This window comes from Hipposideros armiger, unplaced genomic scaffold (genome assembly GCF_001890085.2).
Source record: "Hipposideros armiger isolate ML-2016 unplaced genomic scaffold, ASM189008v1 scaffold_63, whole genome shotgun sequence".
Classification (NCBI taxonomy): Eukaryota; Metazoa; Chordata; class Mammalia; order Chiroptera; family Hipposideridae; genus Hipposideros; species Hipposideros armiger.
In genome coordinates this window covers 1870601-1892546 of record NW_017731413.1, presented here as the reverse complement: position 1 = coordinate 1892546, position 21946 = coordinate 1870601, and the positions used below count along the sequence as shown (strand labels likewise).

General features: G+C 37.0%; 2 protein-coding genes across 3 annotated transcripts in view; one reads left to right on the top strand and one right to left on the bottom strand.

Annotated features, from left to right (window-relative positions):
* Positions 1–28: 28 nt before the first annotated feature.
* On the top strand, positions 29–7348 carry SLC25A3 (solute carrier family 25 member 3). 2 transcript variants are annotated; one of them, XM_019641697.1, is made up of 8 exons: positions 29–140; positions 373–533; positions 2110–2231; positions 4226–4405; positions 5322–5503; positions 6161–6333; positions 6816–6926; positions 7007–7348. In XM_019641697.1, the coding sequence occupies exons 2-8, from the start codon at positions 377–379 to the stop codon at positions 7165–7167; spliced, it is 1086 nt and encodes a 361-aa protein (XP_019497242.1). In that variant the 5' UTR covers positions 29–140; positions 373–376; the 3' UTR covers positions 7168–7348. The 2 variants fall into 2 exon arrangements, with proteins under 2 accessions (XP_019497242.1, XP_019497241.1); XM_019641696.1 differs by lacking the exon at positions 2110–2231 and adding an exon at positions 1810–1934.
* Positions 7349–15380: 8032 nt separating this feature from the next.
* IKBIP (IKBKB interacting protein) overlaps positions 15381–21946 on the bottom strand; it is a 14280-nt gene continuing 7714 nt past the window's right edge. The window contains 2 exon segments of the mRNA XM_019641695.1: positions 15381–18317; positions 21671–21788. Of these exon segments, the coding sequence (XP_019497240.1) occupies positions 17481–18317; positions 21671–21788 (955 nt within the window). The 3' untranslated portion in view covers positions 15381–17480.

The window sequence follows — 21946 nt, the reverse complement described above, 5'->3', positions numbered from 1 at the left end:
GGTGCCGCCTGCTTGTAGTGACTCGCTGTGTACGTCACGCTGACGACGCACGAAGGGCACAGATCTGAGGGCTCGGAGGACATTCGGTCTCTGTGAGCCGCAGCCTTTCCAAGGAGCGTTGGTGTTCGCCATCTTAGGGAGTGAGTGTGGTCTGGCCTTCCCCGCAGCGGGTACAGGGAGCGGAGCGCGGACCCGCTGTGGGACGATGCTTTTGCTGTAGGCCCGGGCAGCCTCCTCTTTTGCCGTGACCTCCTCAAGGACGCGGAGGCGGGAAAAGGAAGGCCTGGATCGAGGTCCCAGGGTGCCGTTGACTTTGGCCGGTCTGACGGCTCCCTTTGCCTTTTCTCTGACTGCCGGTCTCTCTTCCCCTAGGAAGATGTTCTCGTCCGTGGCGCACCTGGCGCGGGCGAACCCCTTCAACGCGCCCCACCTGCAGCTCGTGCACGATGGCCTTGCGGGCCCCTGCAGCAGCCCCGTCGGGTCCCCGAACCCGCCCCGCCGCTCCCGCAACCTGGCAGCCGCAGCTGTGGAAGGTGAGGTCCGACCCTGCCCGGATACGGTCGTTATGTCCACTAGTGGTCTTTTTGGCCTTGATGGCCTGGAGGACAGGGAAGGACGCGCCCGGCCCGCTGCACCGCAGGACGGCCTCGGTTGCTTGACGGACCATGTCAGCCCTTTTCACCCTAGGCCGGGTGTGGGATCCTTGGCCCTCAAGGGCGTGGAAAGGGCCGAGGCCCAGTTCCCTCCGTGACCTCCACGTCCTCGAGGGAGTGGCGGCATAGAGGCCTTGAGTAGCTCCTTATCTTCTGTGCGTTGAGCCCGCTTGGTCAGCAGACTTAAGTATTGGGTAAAGCCTCCTTCCTGACCACTGGTCACCTGCAGTTTTAACTGTATTATCTGTTCTTTGACTTGGCTTGAATTTTTTTTCTTAAAAATACTCCCTCCTCCCTTAGGTATTTCCGAAGTCTAATATTAGTTGACCCAAGGTATATGAGACCCAGTTGGGTCTCTTGTTTTAATACTGTGGGTGAAGGAGGCGACTTGCAGCCTCAGATGGCCGTAGAAAGAAGATAATTGGCAAGGATCCCTTTGGTCTTATTTCTTCGGGTTCTTGGTGGTTAGACCCAACTTTAACCGAATTGTGCGTATTTCAAACCCCAGTGAGGTGTACATACAGAGAAACCAGAAAACCGAATTGGTAGGAGTCCTAAAAATGTTATCTACATTGTGCCTGTAAAATTGTTTGCGTTTTTAAAATCATGTATGTGTTTCTGTTAATGCCTTTATGTGGATAAAAAAATCCTTGCATCAGCATTCTGTCTTCCCATTTAGAAAGTTAAAGCTAACGTCATTTATGTAGTAAATGTATTTGACTGCAGGAATTTGTTTCTCTGGTTTTATGCGTATGTGGGGATAGTAGTGGTTAGTGGCTGGGGTAAACCTAGAAGTTTGTACTCTGAAGTGTGTTATCAGCGATTAATAATTTGAAATTTGATTTTAATTGGAAAAGCCATTAATATAGAAAATGATAATTTTTTTATTAATATGGTATAAAAGATAGCTACTATCTCAGAGGTAGAACCTTCATAATCTTTTAAATGATTGTTTTTTGTTTTTTTTTTTGGCAGTGAATTTCTTGTTACTTGCACTAGGAAGAAAACTTACATCTTTCAACTTAATTGTAAACAAGTGGCCAAAGCTGTTCAGTTTTGACAGCACTATTTCACAGGGAAGCATAGTTCTTAGTCCCATGGCCTTAGTCTTCTCTGAAGAAATACTTACTTGATTTTTTTTTTTTCAATCAAACAGAGCAGTATAGCTGTGACTATGGATCTGGCAGATTCTTTATCCTTTGTGGACTTGGAGGAATTATTAGCTGTGGCACAACACATACAGCATTGGTTCCTCTAGATCTGATTAAATGCAGAATGCAGGTTTGTTTTGCATGTTGGACTAAATAAAGCGTATTGTTGAAGCATGGCTGTTAAGATATAAGATGTAGTCATCTACTAACAAGCTGTGTGGAAACCTAACTATCCAGGAGGTAAGTTGATAACCAGTAACATGAGGTTTATATTAAAATGCATGGTGTGTCTTGTCTTATTACAGAGTACAGTTGTGAATATGGCTCCATGAAGTTTTATGCACTGTGTGGCTTTGGTGGGGTCTTAAGTTGTGGTCTGACACACACTGCTGTCGTTCCTCTGGATTTAGTGAAATGCCGAATGCAGGTTTGTATTGAGATAACAACGTTGAACGTATCTTTTGTGTGTGATTTAATTCCAAATAATCTTGAAGGACTTAACAAATGAGAAGAATTTGAAGATATCACAACTACTAGAAACTTTAGTAGGAAACCAAACCTGAATTATTTCAACTCATGATCTTTATTTTAGTGTTTTAAATCTAAGAACTGCCTCTTTTAAAATAAGAGTGTGGGTAGATTGTTGGCGCTCAGATTCTGGCTATAAATGTTTTCGCTGTTGGGGTGAATTCTGGCTAGAGTTCTTTTTAAGGCCTACTGGTTCTTTATGCTCCAAATAGTCACTTTATGAGCAGTTACATATGCGAGTGGGTAATCATTCTTTGTGTAGTATGTAAAGTAACTGTACATCTCTTATTGATTAAGGCACAGAGCACTATGTAGATTAAAAAATAGACTCAGTATCTTAGTATTTGTGGGTATGGCTTGTATATTCACTTACATAAGAGTTTTTTTACAATCAGAATATCTTAATTAGGATTATTGTAACAAAAATAATCAAACCTCAACATTTATTTGTTCTAAACAGATTTAGACGTCTCCTTACTAAAAGAGAAAGGAAGGTGAAATATTAGCAGGGAGAGGAAGGTGATGTATACCAGCCCTCTAGTACTGGCAGAAATAATGAGAATATATTTTCCCATTTAGTTAATAGAATGGATATGAAATGTATCTTCGCTAAAATTCTCATGCATGTCTGTTGAAGTGAATTTAAGTCAAAAGACAGATTCTTATGGTGATGTACCTTTTTAATTTGTGTTTAGTTTGATTGTCTTAAGGTCACAAAACTTTATGGTATAATCTACTTAATAGGCTAGCCTGTAGCATGGCTACAGATATGTAGGCATACCTCGCTTTATTGCACTCCACTTTATTATGCTTAGTAGATATTGGGGGTGGGGGTTTGTTTGTTTTTAAATGAAGGCAAGACCATTCACCAATAAAAAGATTATGACTTACTGAAAGCTCAGGTGATGGTTAGCATTTTTAGCAGTAAAGTATTTTTTGTTTAGGGTATGTACTTTTTTTTAGACAATGCTATTGCACACTTAATAGAGTACAGTATAGTGTAAACAAATTTTATATGCACTGGGAAATCAAAAAAATTTGTGTGACTTGCTTTATTGTGATAATTTGTTTTATTGCGGTGGTCTGGAACCGAACCCGCAACATCTCCAAGGTATACCTGTAGATTTATCTATTATTTAGGTGGTAGCTTTTTTTTTTTTTTTTTTAAGGTTTTATTGGGGAATTGGGGAAGGGGAACAGACAGGTTGCTGTCCTTTTGTTCTTCAGTCTAGTTGTGGAGGACGTTGCTTCACTGGCCCATGTTGGTATTATGATCATTGCGCTCTTCCTGGGTGAGGCAGTCGCTCGCTGGCCATTGGACAGCTGCTCACGCTGGCTGCTGGCCACTCACGGTAGCTTATGGCAGCCTACTGCTGCCCCACTGCAACCTGTGCTGTCGCCTCACGGCAGCCCAGCTCCAGGTCGAGCGGTTCACCATCTTAGTTGTAGAGGGCGCAGTGTCACTGGCCTTCACGGGATCCGAACCGGGGCCCTGCTGCTCAGAGCTGGCACTCCCAAGCCAACTCTTAACCAGTGCACCCCTTGGCCGGCCATAGGCGGTAGCTTTAAAATTAATTTTTCAAAAGTGGTACAGTTGGGTAAATATTCGTTAGTCAGTTTTATCATGTATTTTTGTAGGAATTTTACCATTTTAACTAACCCTCCAAGAATTAAATCTAACTAAAAGCTAGACCTTAAAGTACAAAAAGTTACATTCACAAAGATAATTATAGATATTAACGTGATATGCATGAGCTTGTGTTTACCTTTTTTGTACTTATTGAAGTTTATTTTAGAACCAGAAGGAAAAACTAATAACAAAATTAAATATGTATGAGAATGTTAGCTCTTTGGTACATTTAATTACTTTTGTTTTTCTTGTTTTAAATATAGGTGGACCCCCAGAAGTACAAGGGCATATTTAATGGATTCTCAGTTACACTTAAAGAGGATGGTGTTCGTGGTTTGGCTAAAGGATGGGCTCCAACTTTCATTGGCTACTCTATGCAGGGCCTTTGCAAGTTTGGCTTTTATGAAGTCTTCAAAGTCTTGTATAGCAACATGCTTGGAGAGGTGTGTGAGTTAACTTTGAAATTGAAAGTCCTGAGCTTTTAACTTAAAGTTTAAGACCAGAAGGATCTTAGATTTTTGTCTGACCCACCTTTTTTGAACTGAGGAAATGGTCTCAGAAAGGGTGAGCAACATGTTTCAGATCATAAGTCTGTTTTAGCAAAGACAGGATGAGAAAAAGAACATGTATATCACTAGATTTCAGTGCTCTTTTTATTATACACTGCTGATTTCCAAATAAATTAGAGTTTTGCGTTTTTTAAAGAGAGGGATTCTGGGATTCTGTTTGTTAAAATTTCCCAGGGTTGGGAGTCTAAAGAGATTGACAACTCACTCCAGCATTATATCACAAGGTGCATCTTGGGCAGTGGCAAGGCGAGTCATGGATATCCTGCGCACCACATGGCAGGCACTAGGGGTTATATATTGTAGTACAGGGCAAGACAGATGGGGGTACTGGGGTATGACCTGCCCCAGGCAAGGGGAAAAATGCCTTACATGCTTGCCTAGGGCAGGGCAACAGAACCAGCATGCCTGGAGCATCGGGGCGGGGTTGATCAGACAGACTCTGAGGGTATTTTCAGGAAGCAATCTCAGTTCTGACCAAGATTTCACTGGATCTAGTACAAGGGTTCAATAGTGGTTACTCATGGAACAGTTTCTCCTCCACAGATTCCTTTGTGTAGTTCAAGGACCAACCATCCTTGGCACCTACATATTAAAAAAAAAAATTCACATTGCACTGTGGTTTATAATATGAGATAAACATATTCAGTCTCGTGTTATCTGTGGACTGTATGATAATGAAACACTTTTAAACTGTCTGAAATTTAACTGTTTCTAGAACTACCCCTTAAAGTTAAATTGAAAACAGCTGATGCAACAGCAATTCATGTTCCTCCTCATGGTTTTCAATTAGGAGAACACGTATCTCTGGCGTACATCACTGTATTTGGCTGCCTCTGCCAGTGCTGAATTCTTTGCTGACATTGCCCTGGCTCCTATGGAAGCTGCTAAGGTTCGAATTCAAACCCAACCAGGTTATGCCAACACTCTGAGGGATGCAGCACCCAAAATGTATAAGGAAGAAGGCTTAAACGCGTAAGTAAACGTTTGCGTAAATTTATAGTATAAAAAGATGCATTTGTGGGAACTGCATGTTTTAGCCTTATGCCAACTAGACTTTTTTTTTTTTTTTTAAATTAATATTTAGTGTCTAGTCCCATCCCTTTCATAGAATATAAACTCCAGGGGCAAGGATAAGTTGATACATGACTTGAGCCCTGAATTAAGAATTTTTTCTAAAGTGGGAATCATCTGTCAGTCTACAAATGATTTGATATTTGACTGAAACATTAACTGTTAACTTTTGGGGAGCCCTTATTTGAATTCTTTGCATTTGTGTTCAGTTAAGAATTTGCATATAGTCAGGCCACAACATGCTTCCTTAGATCCACCTTTGTGGATGCCAGTCTTGAACTGAGTTCTACTTGTAAACTTCTTGTTTCTTGTAGTTCCAGTCAGGAAACATCCAGCAACTTTTCTGGTTGTACAGTCAAAGGTGCTTGAGTCATTGGCATGTGAGATAAATATACCTGCATTTTAGTCTTAGGTTCTGATGGAAATGACATGCGTTGTGCTGCCATTTTTTACTATCAGAACTTGACTGGTGTGCGGACACTTGTGTTAATGATGGAAATTTCTGCTACATGAATATATGCGATGAGTATATGTAAAATAAGTCTCCTGATTTCCTAGATTCTACAAGGGGGTTGCTCCTCTCTGGATGAGACAGATACCATACACCATGATGAAGTTCGCCTGCTTTGAACGTACTGTTGAAGCATTGTACAAGTTTGTGGTTCCTAAGCCCCGAAGTGAATGTTCAAAGGCCGAGCAGCTGGTTGTAACATTTGTGGCAGGTTACATAGGTATGAATTATTTAGGACACACTTATCTGTGAAATTAAGGACAAATAATTATTTCCGTTATTGACCTATTTTGTGAGGAAAAAATATTCCAAAGAAGTTAATCTTCCCATAGCATTTTATACATATGCCCTTTCAGTATTCATAAATACTTGCTAAGTAGTTTTTGAAAGAACTGTTTTGTGATTTGCACGTCATGATTAAGCTTGAGAATGTTCTGATTTCACTGCTGCATCATTTGTGTTTTTTTGTTTGTTTTTCAAGAACAAATTTTTAATACTAAGACAAGGTGTTGATTAAAATCTGAATATAAAAACTTGAAGGATTGGGGCAGTCTGGTTTATAATCTTACCAGTCTCTTTCTAAATCTGATACTTTTTAAGCACTAGAAGAAAATTTTATTACTTAGTCATGAAGAGGCTGGCTATGAAGTGATTTTTTTTTTCTTTAATCCTGTATTGGATCATGTTTTTTACTTTTTTCAGCTGGAGTCTTCTGTGCAATTGTTTCTCACCCTGCTGATTCTGTGGTGTCTGTGTTGAATAAAGAGAAAGGTAGCAGTGCTTCTCAGGTCCTCCAGAGACTTGGATTTAAAGGTAGGATTGTTTTTCTTATAAGGAAAGAATAACACTTTTGGGTATAGTTCCCTTTCATTCATGTTTTGTATTTCAACCAGGTGTCTGGAAGGGACTCTTTGCCCGTATCATCATGATTGGCACTCTGACTGCACTGCAGTGGTTCATCTATGACTCTGTGAAGGTCTACTTCAGGCTCCCGCGCCCTCCTCCACCTGAGATGCCAGAGTCTCTGAAGAAGAAGCTTGGGTTAACTGAGTAGATAGAGCAAAGGAAATACGGACTGAATCTGCTTGTTGGTCAGTGTTGAGGAAAGTGCTGAAGGAACTTTTATATATTTCACAGTGTGGGAAATTGTCTATTCCTGATATAATTACTGTAGTACTCTTGCTGAAGGCAAGAGTTCAAACTTGCTGTTGAAATAAACCCAGCTATTCATGATTCGTCTATGATTTGATAATTATTTTTAAAACTAATTTTAAAGATTTAATCCTAAAATGGAAAGGATTAGTATAAGTTAAAACCTCGAGGGAAAAATGCAAACTAACCATTGTTGGTTGAATACTCTTATCCTTACTCATAAATTGTCATGTGTTCCTCAAGTTTTGTCACTCAAAAGAGTGCCTATATTTTTAGGAGACACCTTAAATTTTCAAAAATTGGTTTAATTGTAGTTTAAATAAGGCTAAATATTTGTGGTTATATTTTAACAAGTTGATTTTGGCATATAGTCAAATTTTTGTACCATGCACTATTTAAAATCTTAATGAGTTTGCTAATCCTTATTTGTAAAAGATAATCTTAAATTAGGCTGATGCTTAGAATGATAGCTTTTAAAAGGACCAAAGCAATCCATAGCTAAATACTATTTCAGGTAATTTAATTGTTTTCACACAAATCTGACTTAAAATTACCAAAAAAATACCATAAGCTATTTTTCAGTTTTGTTTTTAAGAAAGATAACCTGTTTGAAAACGGAAGTAGGTGAATGCCACTGGAAAGCAGCACTCGAGCATCTGAAATTTGGTTGCAAATTAAGCCCAAACTGATTTTTTAATAGCTTCTAGGAAGTAAACCTCTCTAGTTTTTGGCTAGGAAGTATAAACGTCCAATCCACAATATAGTTAAATGTTTTTCAAATCTGATTACATTTTACCTTGAGGCCTTTGTGTATAGTATCTGGGTTGGGTTGACAATCCCTTGTGTAAAATATACAGGTGGGGCCTCAAAAAAGTAACTTTTAAGGAGGCATCAGGGAGAGAAATGTTTTCATTACAAATCCGTATTGTAAGGTCAGTAAACTAAATTTAGAAACCGGATGCGTCTAGTTGCATGTTAACTTCTCTATATCATCATCACCTGGTCTTAAGTTTAAGGTTCCAGTCTTACTTTATCTGGGTTGCAGATAGGGTTATGGGTGCAAATTTGAGCCAAACTGTTAACATAATGTTACAGTCTGAGTCTGAGCCAATGGTGGCTATGGTAAATTAGCATCACCAGTGAGCATTAGCTACTGTTGCATAACAAATCTGAAATGCAATGACTTGAGACTATAATCTCAAGCTTTCTGTGTGGGTCAGGAATTCGGGAGCGTCTCTGCTGGATTCTTCTGGGTCTGTGTGTCTTGAAGTTACAGTCAGATCGTAGCTCTGGGGTCATGTTAAAGCTTTTTCACTCATCCAGGTTGGAGAGATTCTGAGCATCTCCCTGTTAGTGGCTCAGTCTTTCCTCAGCATCTGCAGCTCAGGGCAGCTGGACTTATTTCAGGGCTTTGAAGAGCCAGGCAGAAGCCAAGTCTTAGGATTCAGCCTTGGAAGTCATAGCATCACTTCCACTATGCCCTTGGTCACATCAGAAGTCCCAGAAGATCAAATGCCAGCTTCAGGGAAAAGTAATGTGGACACCACCCCTTGCTGGGAGGAGTGTCAATCACAGTGTAAGAAGAGCCTGTGGGGTTGGATATATCAATATTATGCAACCCAAAGGTGGACTGTGGATTTGAAAATTTAAGGGAGTGCCCTTCAGCCAGCCTTCACTATGAGACAGGTTTCTATTGCCAGCCTCACAGGATTTAAGTTTTATTTTCAAGGGTGACTATAGGTTTTATTTGGGGGTACTGATGCTGTGTTCAAGTGTCAAGAATTGCTTGCAATCCGTAGTTTGATATTTCAAAGCTATTTCTGAGAAAAACCATGTCATCTTCAGACTTCAAGTAAGATACCCACTTAAAATTATGTGAGTTCCCATTTCATATTTAAAATTTATTCATACTGAAAATAAAGATCCTAATAAGGAACATTTTAACTGGTTTTCACATTTCGTTTAATTGGCAATTCCATAAAGCTGAATCCAGTGTAGTGAATATATGTGATTAGTACTTTAACTGAATTATGCCATTATGCTAGGGCAAGATAGCATTGCATAGTAGTTTCCAGAGGGATCAAATTTGATTCAAATTGTCTTCAAGAGCAATTCGAACTGAGAAAGCCCAAGTTTTGCTAAAATGCATACCTAGTGACATGTACAACAAAATTGAACAGAAAGAAATGTAACAGCTTAACCAAATCTCCACTTGTGTACAGCTTCATGAAATGTTTGACTAACATTTTTGGGATAGAAGTGGCCGGAATGTTCATGAAGTTTGGTGCACAGCATTCTTGCTGCTAAATCAGGAGTTACTTTCTTTAGCGTAAGAAATTATGTAATATTTATACAATTTTCATCATGAGATGTTAAAAATTCCAGATACCACATGGTTAAGAAACAAACTGATTTCAAACTTTGAAGACTCTCTAGTTCACAGTTCAGTGCAGTGCCTCTTCTGATATATCAAAGAATAATGTGGTACTTTAATAAGTCCTAACAGCGCTTATCTCAGATATTATCGAATCAGTTATCTCTTAGCTCTGAACGTGGTGAGAAGGATCCAGTTAGGGCCACACATCCTGTGCTCCCTGACAGTCAGTGAGAGCATGTAGGGTTTCAGATCCTGCCCCATGTGGATTTCCCAGTGCTAGGCTGGCAGGTGCTGCTTCTCCCCAAGAGTGTGTGTGTGTGTGTGTGTGTGTGTGTGTGTGTGTGTCTGTCAGTGGGATGCAGAAGGTTCTTGCTATCTAAAGTTGCAAGTATATGTTTTAACGTTTAGAAGAATCAAGTGCTCAACCCTTGAAAAATTTTTATTTTTGCTGTACAAAACAGAATCAAATAAAAAATGGTATTACTCCCACATTTCATTATTTCTGACTTACTGGTCTTTTTATAACATGACAGGTCCCGTTTTTCAATCAAAGTGACTTCAGCCTAAATAATTTAAAATCAATCTATTTCTGAAATGTGTGTTATTTCATCTTTGATGTCCTTAATCTCAGCTTGGACTATTGTTAAATTAGATATTTTTTCATTTAAGAAAGCAATTTCTTTCTCTCTTTGGAGTAAGTCAGTAACCAATCTTCCAATGCGTAGTGTTAAGTCATTTACTAATGGTTCCAAACGGGAAAAATCCTTCTTTAGATTATACACCTTTGGTTTTAGATCATTTGCAAAAGTCACTGTCTTCAGAATTTTAGCTCTGTCACTTTCTAAGCTTAAAAACCTATCTGTGTGCTTGCTGAAATCATTCTTTAGCTCCGAAAGTATCTTCTTAACAGAGTTAATTCTTTGTGAATTTTCAGATGCTGTCTTTCGGAGCATTGCTGTTCGGTCAATGCTACTTGAAAGAAGATCACCTATGTCTTTTACTGTATTTTTTTCTACTTTTTCTATTTTTTTTTCTAGTTCTTGCACAGAATCTGTCAATGATGTTACATCAGTTACTAAACCTGAAATACGTCGTATATCTGTTTTTATAGTTGTAATCTTGAGACCAACATCTTTTGCCATGGAAATTGTACTTTGGTCTATTTTTGTAACATCCTGAGAAAGAGTTGTCAAATTGATATTCAATATATTCTGTTTTTCAGTTATCTTATTGGACCAAGTTTTCACCTCATAAATTTCCTCCTGTAGTCGCCTTAGATGAGCGATTATTTGAAAAGACTTCAATTGTTCCATGATAGCTTCAGACTTCTGACACTATAAGAAAATATAATACCACAATAATTAAATTGATTAAAAGCTTAACATTTAAAATTCAACTTAAATTTTATTACTTTTAACCATAACTTCACTGCTCCTCTGGAAAGCATTTGGTAAAGATGTATTAAGTGTATTACTAATGAAGGAAAACAATACCATAAAATATTAGTGGAAATGACATTTTTCAGTTATTTTTGTACCATCAGTCCTCTATACAGTGACAAAATTAGCTAAATGATGACTTTTTTCGGTGGCTGGGGAAGGGAGGAGGGAGCTTCCTCTAGATGAGCTTTGGTAGATTTGAGGGGTCAAACAAGGCAACATAACTTTTTTTCTTTTGTATTTATTTGTTTCAGGTGTACATAACAATGTAATAGTTAGATATTTCACCCCTCACAAAGTGATAACCTCCCTTCCTCAATCTATTGCCCCTGACATTGTATGTACCTATTACAATTCCATTGACTCTATTCCCTATGCTATACTCCACATCCTGTGATTATATATAAAATTATAGTTGACATAAAATATTCAGCTTCAGGTGTACAGTGCGGTGGTCAAGTATCTACACCATCCATGAAGTGGTCTCCCTAACAAGATGTGTCCATCTGACACCCTACAAAATCTTTACAACATTATTGATTACATTCCCCAAACTGTCTTTCATATCCCCATGGCAATATTGCATATAGTTACTAATCTGTGCTATTCCCCTCCCCTTCTCCCTTATTCCCACCCTTTTCCCATCTAATGCAACATAACTTCTGAAACACAAGTTGTTTGTAGTTACAAGAAGTGCTAGAATGAAGGGACCAACGTCCAAGACTGTATACATTTTATTGTTCCATTACTTCTATAAATAATCTGGGGTATCAATTAGACCTTGACTAATTCAACTAATTCTTAAGTTCCTATTATGTTATTAGGCATGCCTGGTCTGAGGGACATAAAGATGTGTACAGCTTAGTTTAGTAGAGAAGACGGACATGTAAGCAAACAAAACAATCTCCCAAGGTTCTAAAATTCCATTATTCCAAATACAAGTGGTTCTCAACTCCCGTATGTTTCAGTGCCATCCTCCTTCCCCACATCTCCAGTGTATGCTGGTATTGCTGAAGTGTTTTGGTTTAACTTGGACACGTTAGCTGATGAACATTTTGAGCCGCACAGGTGCCTGGCAACATTTCAAGTTGTAGTTTTTGTTGCTTGTGTGTGCATGTGTGTGTGTTTATATAGAGGTATTGGGGAAGTTGAGTTATTGTATTTTGAATATTTGAAATTTTATTGCATTGTGCCATCAGTTAATAAAATTTAGATAGGAAAGGGAAAATTTAAAGTGCTAATTATAGTGGTAAGATGGATCTCATAAAGGATAAAAATAGAAAATTAAAACAAATGTGCTTAAGTTTCATCCATGTTGTCGCAAATGGCAGGATATCCTCCATTACATAGCTGAATATATAAATTTATCAAAGCAACACATTGTACACCTTAATATTACACATTGTTATATGCCAAGTATTTATTCAATTTAAAAAATAAAGATAGGAATTGTCAAGTGAGATTATTAAGCTTCAATCAGAAGATTAAGCCTGTGGACTGTGTTCAACAATAAAGAAAAAAATTAAAGAATATAAAATATATCGACAAAGCCTGTGTCCTAAGACAGATTTCCATTGTGATTACATTGAAAAAGGGAATCCCAGTTATAACGTGTGTCAATTGTTTGACTTGTGCACATTTCATTTTAAGCTCATTTTCTAGGAAAGCATTGTTTTAAAGTTGAGATTGTCTATAGCTTTGTACTAATCAAAACCAGTTTGATTCAACATTTGCTGTGCTAGTATGATCAAGAACAGTCTCTGCTTTCAGGGAGTTTGTAGTTTAGTTTGGGAAAGAAAATGTCAGTAAATGGATTTTTTAAAATTGAGAAAAAATACGGAATAAAAAGCAAATATGGGGCCGGCCGAGTGGCTCAGCTGGTTAAGAGCTTGCTCAAGGGTTTGAGCTCTGAGCAACAGCGGTTTGATTCCCAGCCAGAGCTGAGCTGCTGCTGAGCTGCCAACAGGTGGCAGGATGGCTCAGCTAAAAAAAAAAAAAAAAGCAAATATGCATGCTGAAAAACGACATGTTTAAAGACATCAAGTTTTTTCCAAAATAATTGTGTATTTCCTCAATATGATTTTTTATGAATCACTTTTCTTAAATTGCATTTGCTTTGTTTACTCAGCTAACCTTTTGAGATTATTTTGGTAACTACTTAGTTTTGTTTACTGCAAATAAAAATTTAATATGCCTGTACTATTACTTTTATGGAAGCTTTAAGAAGGAGCAGCTTTATAGTTGCAAAGGAACAAGCTGAAAAGGGGCAGCAGAACAGTAAACTCAAAGCAGTAACACCCCCTCCTTGCCTCATGTATGTTTGGTTTCAAAATATATTTTAGGGTTTTTCTCCTCAATAGGTTTATACTACATTAATTACTGGTGGGGGAGCTGGCCCCCAATTTCTGTTGATAGAGAAGTTAGATTATAAAAATGTTATTGTGGGTATGACAATGAGAAAGTCACAAACAGGAAGGAAGTCAGGTGATTGCAAAGCCACCTTTTATTTTTAAGGGGAAAGTTTTGCAATAAAGTGTATTTGCTGAAAGAGAAGATCCCCAAGGGTAAAAGATGGCTTACTTTCATCTATTTCATTACAGGTTATCATTTATTAATGTATCTACTCTGGTAGTGTAAATGTAGCTTAACAGCATTACACAATTATGACACCTCAGAAAGAGCTAAGTTTATTCTTAGAAGGATCAGATAATTAAGAAACTGCTAGTAAGACTTTGTTTCACTTGGTAGCTTATAAAAGCAATTTATCATGAACTTCTGTTGATCCCTACTAAAATATAAATACAGCACAGAAATAGTCTAGAAATTGTTTTACTAAATTATTTTAAAAAATTACTTATGGCTTGTTTAAGCTACTTGCCCAGGATGGACAGAAGAGTTAGTCTATCAGTAGCTCAAAAGATTCAGCCAGTAATTTGAATATTTACCAAGTTCCTATACATATGCAAAGTGCTAAGCTAGATGCTGTCCAGTAATGGTAACTATTGTCTGGGTCTACAGCACAGCAACATGGTTGAAAGGAATCATTTCTGGGTCCAAATGACCTTCCAAAAGCTTTGCTAAAGGATCTTTGAACTGCACTAAATGACCTGGAAATTGCACTGATCTCTAAAATTTAAAACCACTTAAAGCCAGAAGAGATTTTAGATTATTTGATACAATACCCTCATTTTACAAATTAAAAACAGCCTCAAAATCAAGTGCCCAAAACACTGTTAGTAGCAAAGCCTAGATTGGAAGATTCCTGTCTAGGGCTCTTTCTCCACCACTGCTTCCCCCATCTTCCCTAAACATTTATAGATTCCTTCCTATGCCCAACGCCGAAAAAACTTGAGGTCATAGTTACAACTATTGAGTGAGTTACAATCTGGTTTAATGGCGATATGATAGTTCCCGTTTGGCATCCACCAACTTTGGCTGAATTACAGCTTTTTGAATTCTTAAGATAGTTCTGACAGATTTCTTGTGACTTTTTTTTTCTTCCCCTGGTTGAACAGCAGCAGGTTGCATTGAATAATGGGAGGTCAGTGGCCTCTGGAGTTGGACAGACCCAGCAGTATGATTGCAAGATTCCTAATGTTGCTGTTTCAATTTCCTCAGCTGTAAAATGGGTCTCCATAGCTAGCAAAACTGTGGTGAGAATTAGTGATAATACATGCAAAGTGCCTTGCAGAATGACTGAGATATGCTAGGTACTCAATATATGGAGCTGTTAGTATGATGGTGATGAATGGAGATCCCTAGCAGTGACATATAATAGGCTCCAAAATGTTAGTTTCCTCCCCTGCTGTGTAAAGCTGGGATGGAGCACTTTGGTTTGTATTAAATTAATAGTTCATAGCTGAACAGATACTAGGTGAATTTGCATAGCTTTTGCCAACTGTGCAAATATGAGCTAAGTCTACAGAGAAGAGTTTGTGTGTGTGCGCGTGTGTTTGGTGAATTTACAGCATTATTTTAAGCTGTGATCAAGATTATAAATTCACACAAAGGTCTACAATTAGGTTAAGGTTAAAAATAATGCCATTAACTTTGTATCTTATGAGTTTAGTTTTCTATGAAAACATACAGGCTAATAAATCAACATTTTTCATTATAAAATATAAAAGTACACTTAGTCAACAGCTTCTAACCATTAAGCAAAATTTAAGAAAATAGTAACATAAATATACATTGAAACTTTACATCCGAAATTTAAAAAAAACAAACAGGTGTCTGTTTTGTAACAGTGATTTATATGTGCTAATTAAAAAATAAATGGACCCAGTACTCTCTCAGAAATCAATTGATACGAAATTTATTATCAATTACAAAGATACCAAAAAAAGGTGTCTTAGAATATGGTAATCTTTCCTATAGGAAAGATTTAATATTTGATACGCAGGTAAGTTTTTGAAATTTCAAGTATTGGTGTTGAATGTAAGAAACAGAGGAAGACAAATTAGGTACATCTGAAACTCTCTAATGATAACTTTTTATAAGGAAACCTCTGAATAAATGAATAGATACATGTGTATATACACATACACAATAGTTTTCTCATGAAATCCTTGGAGAAAAGCAGTTTTTGTTTCCCTTTGTAACTGTCACTATAGAGCACACTGGCCACCTGTTTTCATTTATTTTCTGTAACCTTTACTATGATATATACAAGTTAATAATAATAACAATAATAATAATAATAATAATGTATCAAATATGGTGATAGGCCAAAAAAATAAATAAAAGTGAAGAGTACAAGAGATCACATCTGCCCTACAGGACAGAGGTTGAAACAGCATTTCCAGTTAACTTTATAATCTATTTTATTAGCATGAAAATAAAAGCAAATGAATACAATTTTGTCAGTGCACACAGATAAGAACGTAGACATTCAGAAGTCAAGAAATTTAATGTTAAGATTCTAGAAATTAATGCTATGCCCTTCAACGGTAGCAGTTTTCCAGGCTTTTTTTTCTGACCCATGACTGTCTACCATAGAACTTGTTTGGGATTTTTCCAAAAATATGCAAATTTACATAATAAAAGTACCTGACCACAACTAGTTCTTTTGTAACTGCTTTCAAATTCTTTTGTGTTTAATTTCACTGAAATTGCATTATAAAATTGGGACTACTGTTGGTTATTGGCAAGAAGGAACAAGAAAGAACAGTATTTCCATATGCACTTCACTCAGTTTTCAACAACAACCTTGGACACTCTAGAGATACATCAGTTTACCAATAAAAGTCTTATGTGCTCCCGCATCCCTGCACATTTCTGATTATCATTAGAAAAATATGGCTAGACCTTTGCTTAATCTCATCTCAGTACGTCCATGTCTTATTCCTTGTGACTCCATTATATAATTTTGAGTAAAATAAAATCACTATGTAAAACAAATTTGGTTTGTTAATTAGTTTGGGGATTCTTTAAAATAATGACATACTTTTAATTACCATAATTGTCACCATTTCTCATTATGCTGCTTTTTTCCCTTTAAAATAGGCCACAGGCTTCTTGGTGTATTTTTATAGTAAGTAGAATACACATAGTTTATCTAGAGATCATGCATCTAGCAAACTCGTGAGTCTGCAACACAGTCAGAACCTTAAAAAAAATGCACAGGTATACAAAAATATTCTGAAAGTCCATACTTCAAAGCATACACACTTAATTCATAGGAAACGCCTCCAGTAAAAACATATTTATTCTTATTTAAAAATTCTTACAAGTATCTGTAACACAGTTTACCACCTTAACAAGAAGGAAAAATGTTTCCTAGGTTCCATAATTTTCAAGAAGTGCATATTAATCCGTAGCAAAGGACCCAGGCTCTCCACCAAGCATGTTATCTTTTATTTTAGACAAAATTCCCAAGAACTTGGTTGTGTGGATTCTTAGCCTACAGTAAATTGCAAAAGAAATGAAGAACTCACTGAGACTGGCACACTTATCAACTGACCTGACAGTGGTCACCTTTTCAGGTGGCATAAAAGGTGTACGAAGTAGATATAAGGTTTGAAAAATAGCAAACGGGTCATTTAGTGAGGAGGTAAATACTCCTCAATAGCTCCTAGAGACATTAATATATTTGGGTCCAATAGGTGAAATTCATGATGAGGCCCATTAATTACTAGAAAAATATTTTAAAATATTAAGTCTATTATTTTTAAAAAGTAGAGAAATACATATTTTAGAAATATTTCTATTAAAATGATTCAAATGAAATAAGTTTTATTGCTTAAAAAGATAAACTTTGATTATCTGGATAATCCATTTGTGTGGACACCTCACTTCTTTTCCAATAATGTAGGGTACAGTGTGGCATACCAATAACACGAAACACAGAACGAAATCAATTTATATATAATATGGTTCATCAAAATGAATGTAGTGCATTTAAAAATCACTATCAATTCCTTTATTTTCTAGATTATAGTCTTCGAAAGTCCCCTTTTCTCTTGTACTTGAATATACTATAAATTCATGAACTTTTCCTTTCAGAACATCCAATTCATTTTGCATCTTTAATATGCTATTATCATACTGAATTCCTTCAAGGGTTTTCTGCATCTCCATTATTTCAGATACTGCCTTCAGCATATCGTCTTCCATATTAAACATCTGAATAGTTAAGTCTTCCATTTTCTTTTCTGTTGCTATCAGATCCTGAGAGACTCTGAGAACAGAGCGAATAGCACTTTCAATGGTTGGCAAATGTGTCTTGCATTCTTCAACTTTGGGTTCGTAGCTGGAAAGCTTATTCGTCAGGTCTTCATCTCTGGCAAAGAGAGTGTGTTGTTCCTCTTCTAACTTTTCCACTGCTTTTGTATCAGAGCCAAGCTGCTCCTCTACTCGCAGAAGATCCTCTTCTTCTTGTCTTTTTACTGTTCTAATATTTCTTAGTGTGCTGTCTTCCAAATCTTTTAGCCTTTCAGTGAGCAATTTTATTCCCTGTTCAGCTGAGTTAATTTGGACAGCAACTTGAGAATGCACATGTTTTGATTCTGATTTGAAAATGTCTGTATTAATATTCATTTCCTCCAGGGTTCTCTTCCAGAAATTTGTAACATTCTGGAATTTCTCATTAAGGCTTTGCATCTTTTGAGTGAGCATCTCTTCACTATTTTGAATGTCACGCATGATACTTTGGAGGCTGGATACTTCCTGCTCAAACTGAGTCACCAAAGACATGGATGATGTAGCTTCCTGCAGGATACTTTCAGTAGACTCAAGCTGCATTTATAACACAAAACAATTCCCAAGGCTACTTAATAACTTTTAAATTAGGGAAACACACTTTAACAATCACATGCCAAGTTCAAATTCTGAAGATGTCTAAAATATCCAAGTATGTCAGAATCATATTGACAAAACATTTATTACTTTAACATACTTAAAATATGTCAACATATTTTAAACAAATTTAACAGATTAGCACCATGGTAAAAACATATTTGTATATTTTCATGGAATGTATTCAAGTGAAAGATAATGTTAACGGAGCCGGAAGTGTATGCACTCCCCTCTTTTTTTTTTTTTTACTCCAATGGACAGTAACTTAGTTGTCATTTTTAATGGTTATTTGGCTTTTTTAGAAAGTGTAACTTAGTTATAAAATTGAACTTTCCTAAATTCAATGACTGAAAGAGTTTCTGCCTGAAAAAAAAAATCTTGTTGACTGAACTCTGCAGAGAAGGTACCAGATCAGATCTTACAGATATCACAAAAGCAAAAATAAATAAAAAACCAGTTTGGTGAGATAACTCATATCAAATAGTAATATGTTCTAAGTATCTGCAAATTATGGTAAGCTCCTGGCATGTCTTAGTATGTGTCCGGAACATGGAAGGGCCAGGTGGTGGACCTCTCTTAGTCTATACTCACACATAGATAACAGCCATAGAGACTACAAAAAGGCCTAGAAATGAAATTAATTTATCAAGTGTTTACAGCATTGTGTTGAAGATACAATACTGTACAAGATACAGTTCTGCCCTTAAGCAGCTTAGTTGAAGTGGGGAGAAAGCCAAGTCTACGTGCGGTATGACAGGAGGAACTACGGAAGCACAAACATGGGCCATTCAAACCAGACTTGATCAAGGAAAATATTCTAGAAGTATTATCTAATATCTGCTTCTGGTTACTTCCTCTGTAAATCATCCTACACACTACAGCCAGATTAAGCTTTTTAAGAAACTGCTATGCACATCATGGTACAACATGAAAAAACCCACAATGTTTCCTATACTTCTAGGATGAAGTCCCAAAATACATAACCTCTCTACATGCTATTCTTTCCTCCTCTTTGCTTAGCTAAGTTCTGTTCTTCCTTCAAGGCCTGATCTCAGCTCCTCAGTGCTGAATACTTCCAGAGCCCAGGACTTGACAGCCTGAACTCCTGTAGCCCCTATTATTATGTATTTGCCACCTATTTGGCACTTAGCACATACTTGTATAATTCAAGAATTTTTGAGTGTTCGCTCTGTGCCAGACCTTGTGCTAAACCTGGACATAAAAATATAGATACAGCATAGTTCCTGGCTTCACAATTTGATAGGGGAGATAGTGCTTTGGATTTTTTACATCACATATTCTAGAGTACCAATAAGATTCATCGAGTGTCCTCTGTTCCATTATTAGGCAGTAGACATAGAGAGATAAAAGACATGGTGTTTGCTCTAAAGAGTAGTAAAGGAGACAAAACAACAAAAAATCACAATAGATTATGATTGGTGTCATGACAGAATTAGCATTGGAGAATGGATGCTTAGAGGAGAGATCAGACGTCTGGAGGTTAGTGAGGCAAGGCTTAGAAGTGACTCTGAAATCTGACTCTTTAACAGACTGATGCATGAGCCAGGTGAAGATAGGTGAGCTTTTAAATTTCTTAGGGGAAGAGACCAAGTCCTGTGCATTTTTATACTCCCCTTATCTCAGGGTATAAGGAACATGTTTTTTGATGTTTAGGAAGAAGAATGGCCATAAACCTTCTGGGCCCATGCCAATCAAGACCTGAAGCAGTTCCAGGTGATAGCTGGGAACACGTGCAACATTACTGAATAAAATGAGGCCACTCTGCCACGTTGTTTAAAAATTATTTTTAACATACACATGTAGCCATAATACAAGTTCCTCTAAACACCAGTTCTGAGAAATGCTTGTACATGGGTAACACGTTAGCTTTAGTTGTGTTACTAGCAGCATTTTGAAGAGGAGAGCTCATCTTCACCCGAGGTGATTTCTAGTTTGGGCTGTTCATCAGAGCATCATTATAACCTGGAGACAACATCCCCCAGCAGACCTCAAAGATTGAAAAGAACAACTTTTCAGGATAATAAGGTCTCAAGATTTAATCTGAAAATATATACTGACTAGTACACCACAAGAGCTAGCATTTCTGAGCTGCCAAAATATTCTAATAGTTTTCACTTTTTTTTTTAAAAAAGCTAATACCTGAAATTTATTACTGCTTGAAAGTTTTCAAAGAGTTTGCATTTATATTATATCTCACCTTATCCTTATAAAGATCTTGTTGTTCTTATTTAACAAATGATGAAATGGAGGCCAAGAGAAGTTAAAGTGATTTTTCCGAGGTTACACAGTTGTGATGAGAACCCACATCTAGTTTCTATCTCCTGGAATTTTTCCTATCTTATGTTTCCTTCAATTGGAGGGCCCCACAACTACACTCACAACCAGATTCCAACTTGAGCCCTAGGTAAAAATACCAACTCTTACAGCTCCTTCCCAGAGTTCCCTAAGCTCAATTGAATGCCCTGACATGTTCGCGTGGATGCATAATTTTCAGCCATGGCTTTTCTCTTTTGAACTTAGATTCTCTATTTCATTTTGGGCTATTTTTATAACATTCTTGCTCACCCTGATGCCAAGTACAAGTCCTTGTCTACCTTACGGCATGAGTAAAGGTTTAGGGAGCAAAGGAACAAACAAGGCATGTTTTCCAGTGATAGCTTGGTCCCTAGTATAGTAGCCGGGTAAGGCCCACATGATGCCTCACTGATTACAGCAGACCCTCCCCTAAGCGTGGTAGCTAAAAAGTTTTTGTCTCACATTTTTAAGAATCATAGAAATGATCCACCTGTATTTGCAGCTTGAAGAAACACAACAAAGACATAAATTTAATTTTCATTTGGCTACAAAATCAGTATTTTTAGGTTAGTCATTCTTATATGCATATGTGTATATGCTTACCAAGTAGAAAGAAAAAACACTGATGGATCTTTACTTTTTCTGTTCTAATTTTATACCTAACTATCAATCATATTTTCAGTGCTCTAGACACTTGATAGTTAAATAGAAAACTGAGGTCATATTGAAAAGAGCATATTGGTCTTTTTAAACAGTAACATTTGTTATATATAAAAAAAAAATCCTTCCTTTTTCAAAACGTAATTTAAGTCTAAATTGGACTGAAGGGAGAATGTAAAGAGGTAGGAAGTCCAGTGAGAGTTAAAATAGTAATGGTCTAAAAGGCAGGAAAAAAGAATTTTACGAACAGGGGTAAAAGAGTGATAGTGGGTAAGAAAAATGGGAAAATCTCCCCAATTACACCTGTTTATAATTACCTTTTCTGAAATTAAACTGATTTTACTTTGAAGCTCTTGGAATTCCTTGGTTTCTATTTTCAGTAACTGGTATTGGTTTTCCACCTTTGCAAACTTTTCTGACTGCTGAAATACAAACCTGGAAAAGAAAAGAAAAATCACTACCTACTAATTCATATCTATTTAAGTTTGAATTTTAAAGGAGTATTTTTTGTTTTTTTGTTTTTTTTTTTTTAAGATTTTTATTGGGGAATTGGGGGGATGGGAACAGTGCTGGGGGATTGGGGAAGGGGAACA

Excerpts from the sequence above, each read along its gene's own strand:
- SLC25A3 (XM_019641696.1), top strand. The coding sequence starts at position 377 with ATGTTCTCGTCCGTGGCGCACCTGGCGCGGGCGAACCCCTTCAACGCG. Across the intron at positions 1,935-4,225 it reads TGATTAAATGCAGAATGCAG|GTGGACCCCCAGAAGTACAA; the intron begins GTTTGTTTTGCA and ends TTTTAAATATAG. Across the intron at positions 5,504-6,160 it reads AAGGAAGAAGGCTTAAACGC|ATTCTACAAGGGGGTTGCTC; the intron begins GTAAGTAAACGT and ends CTGATTTCCTAG.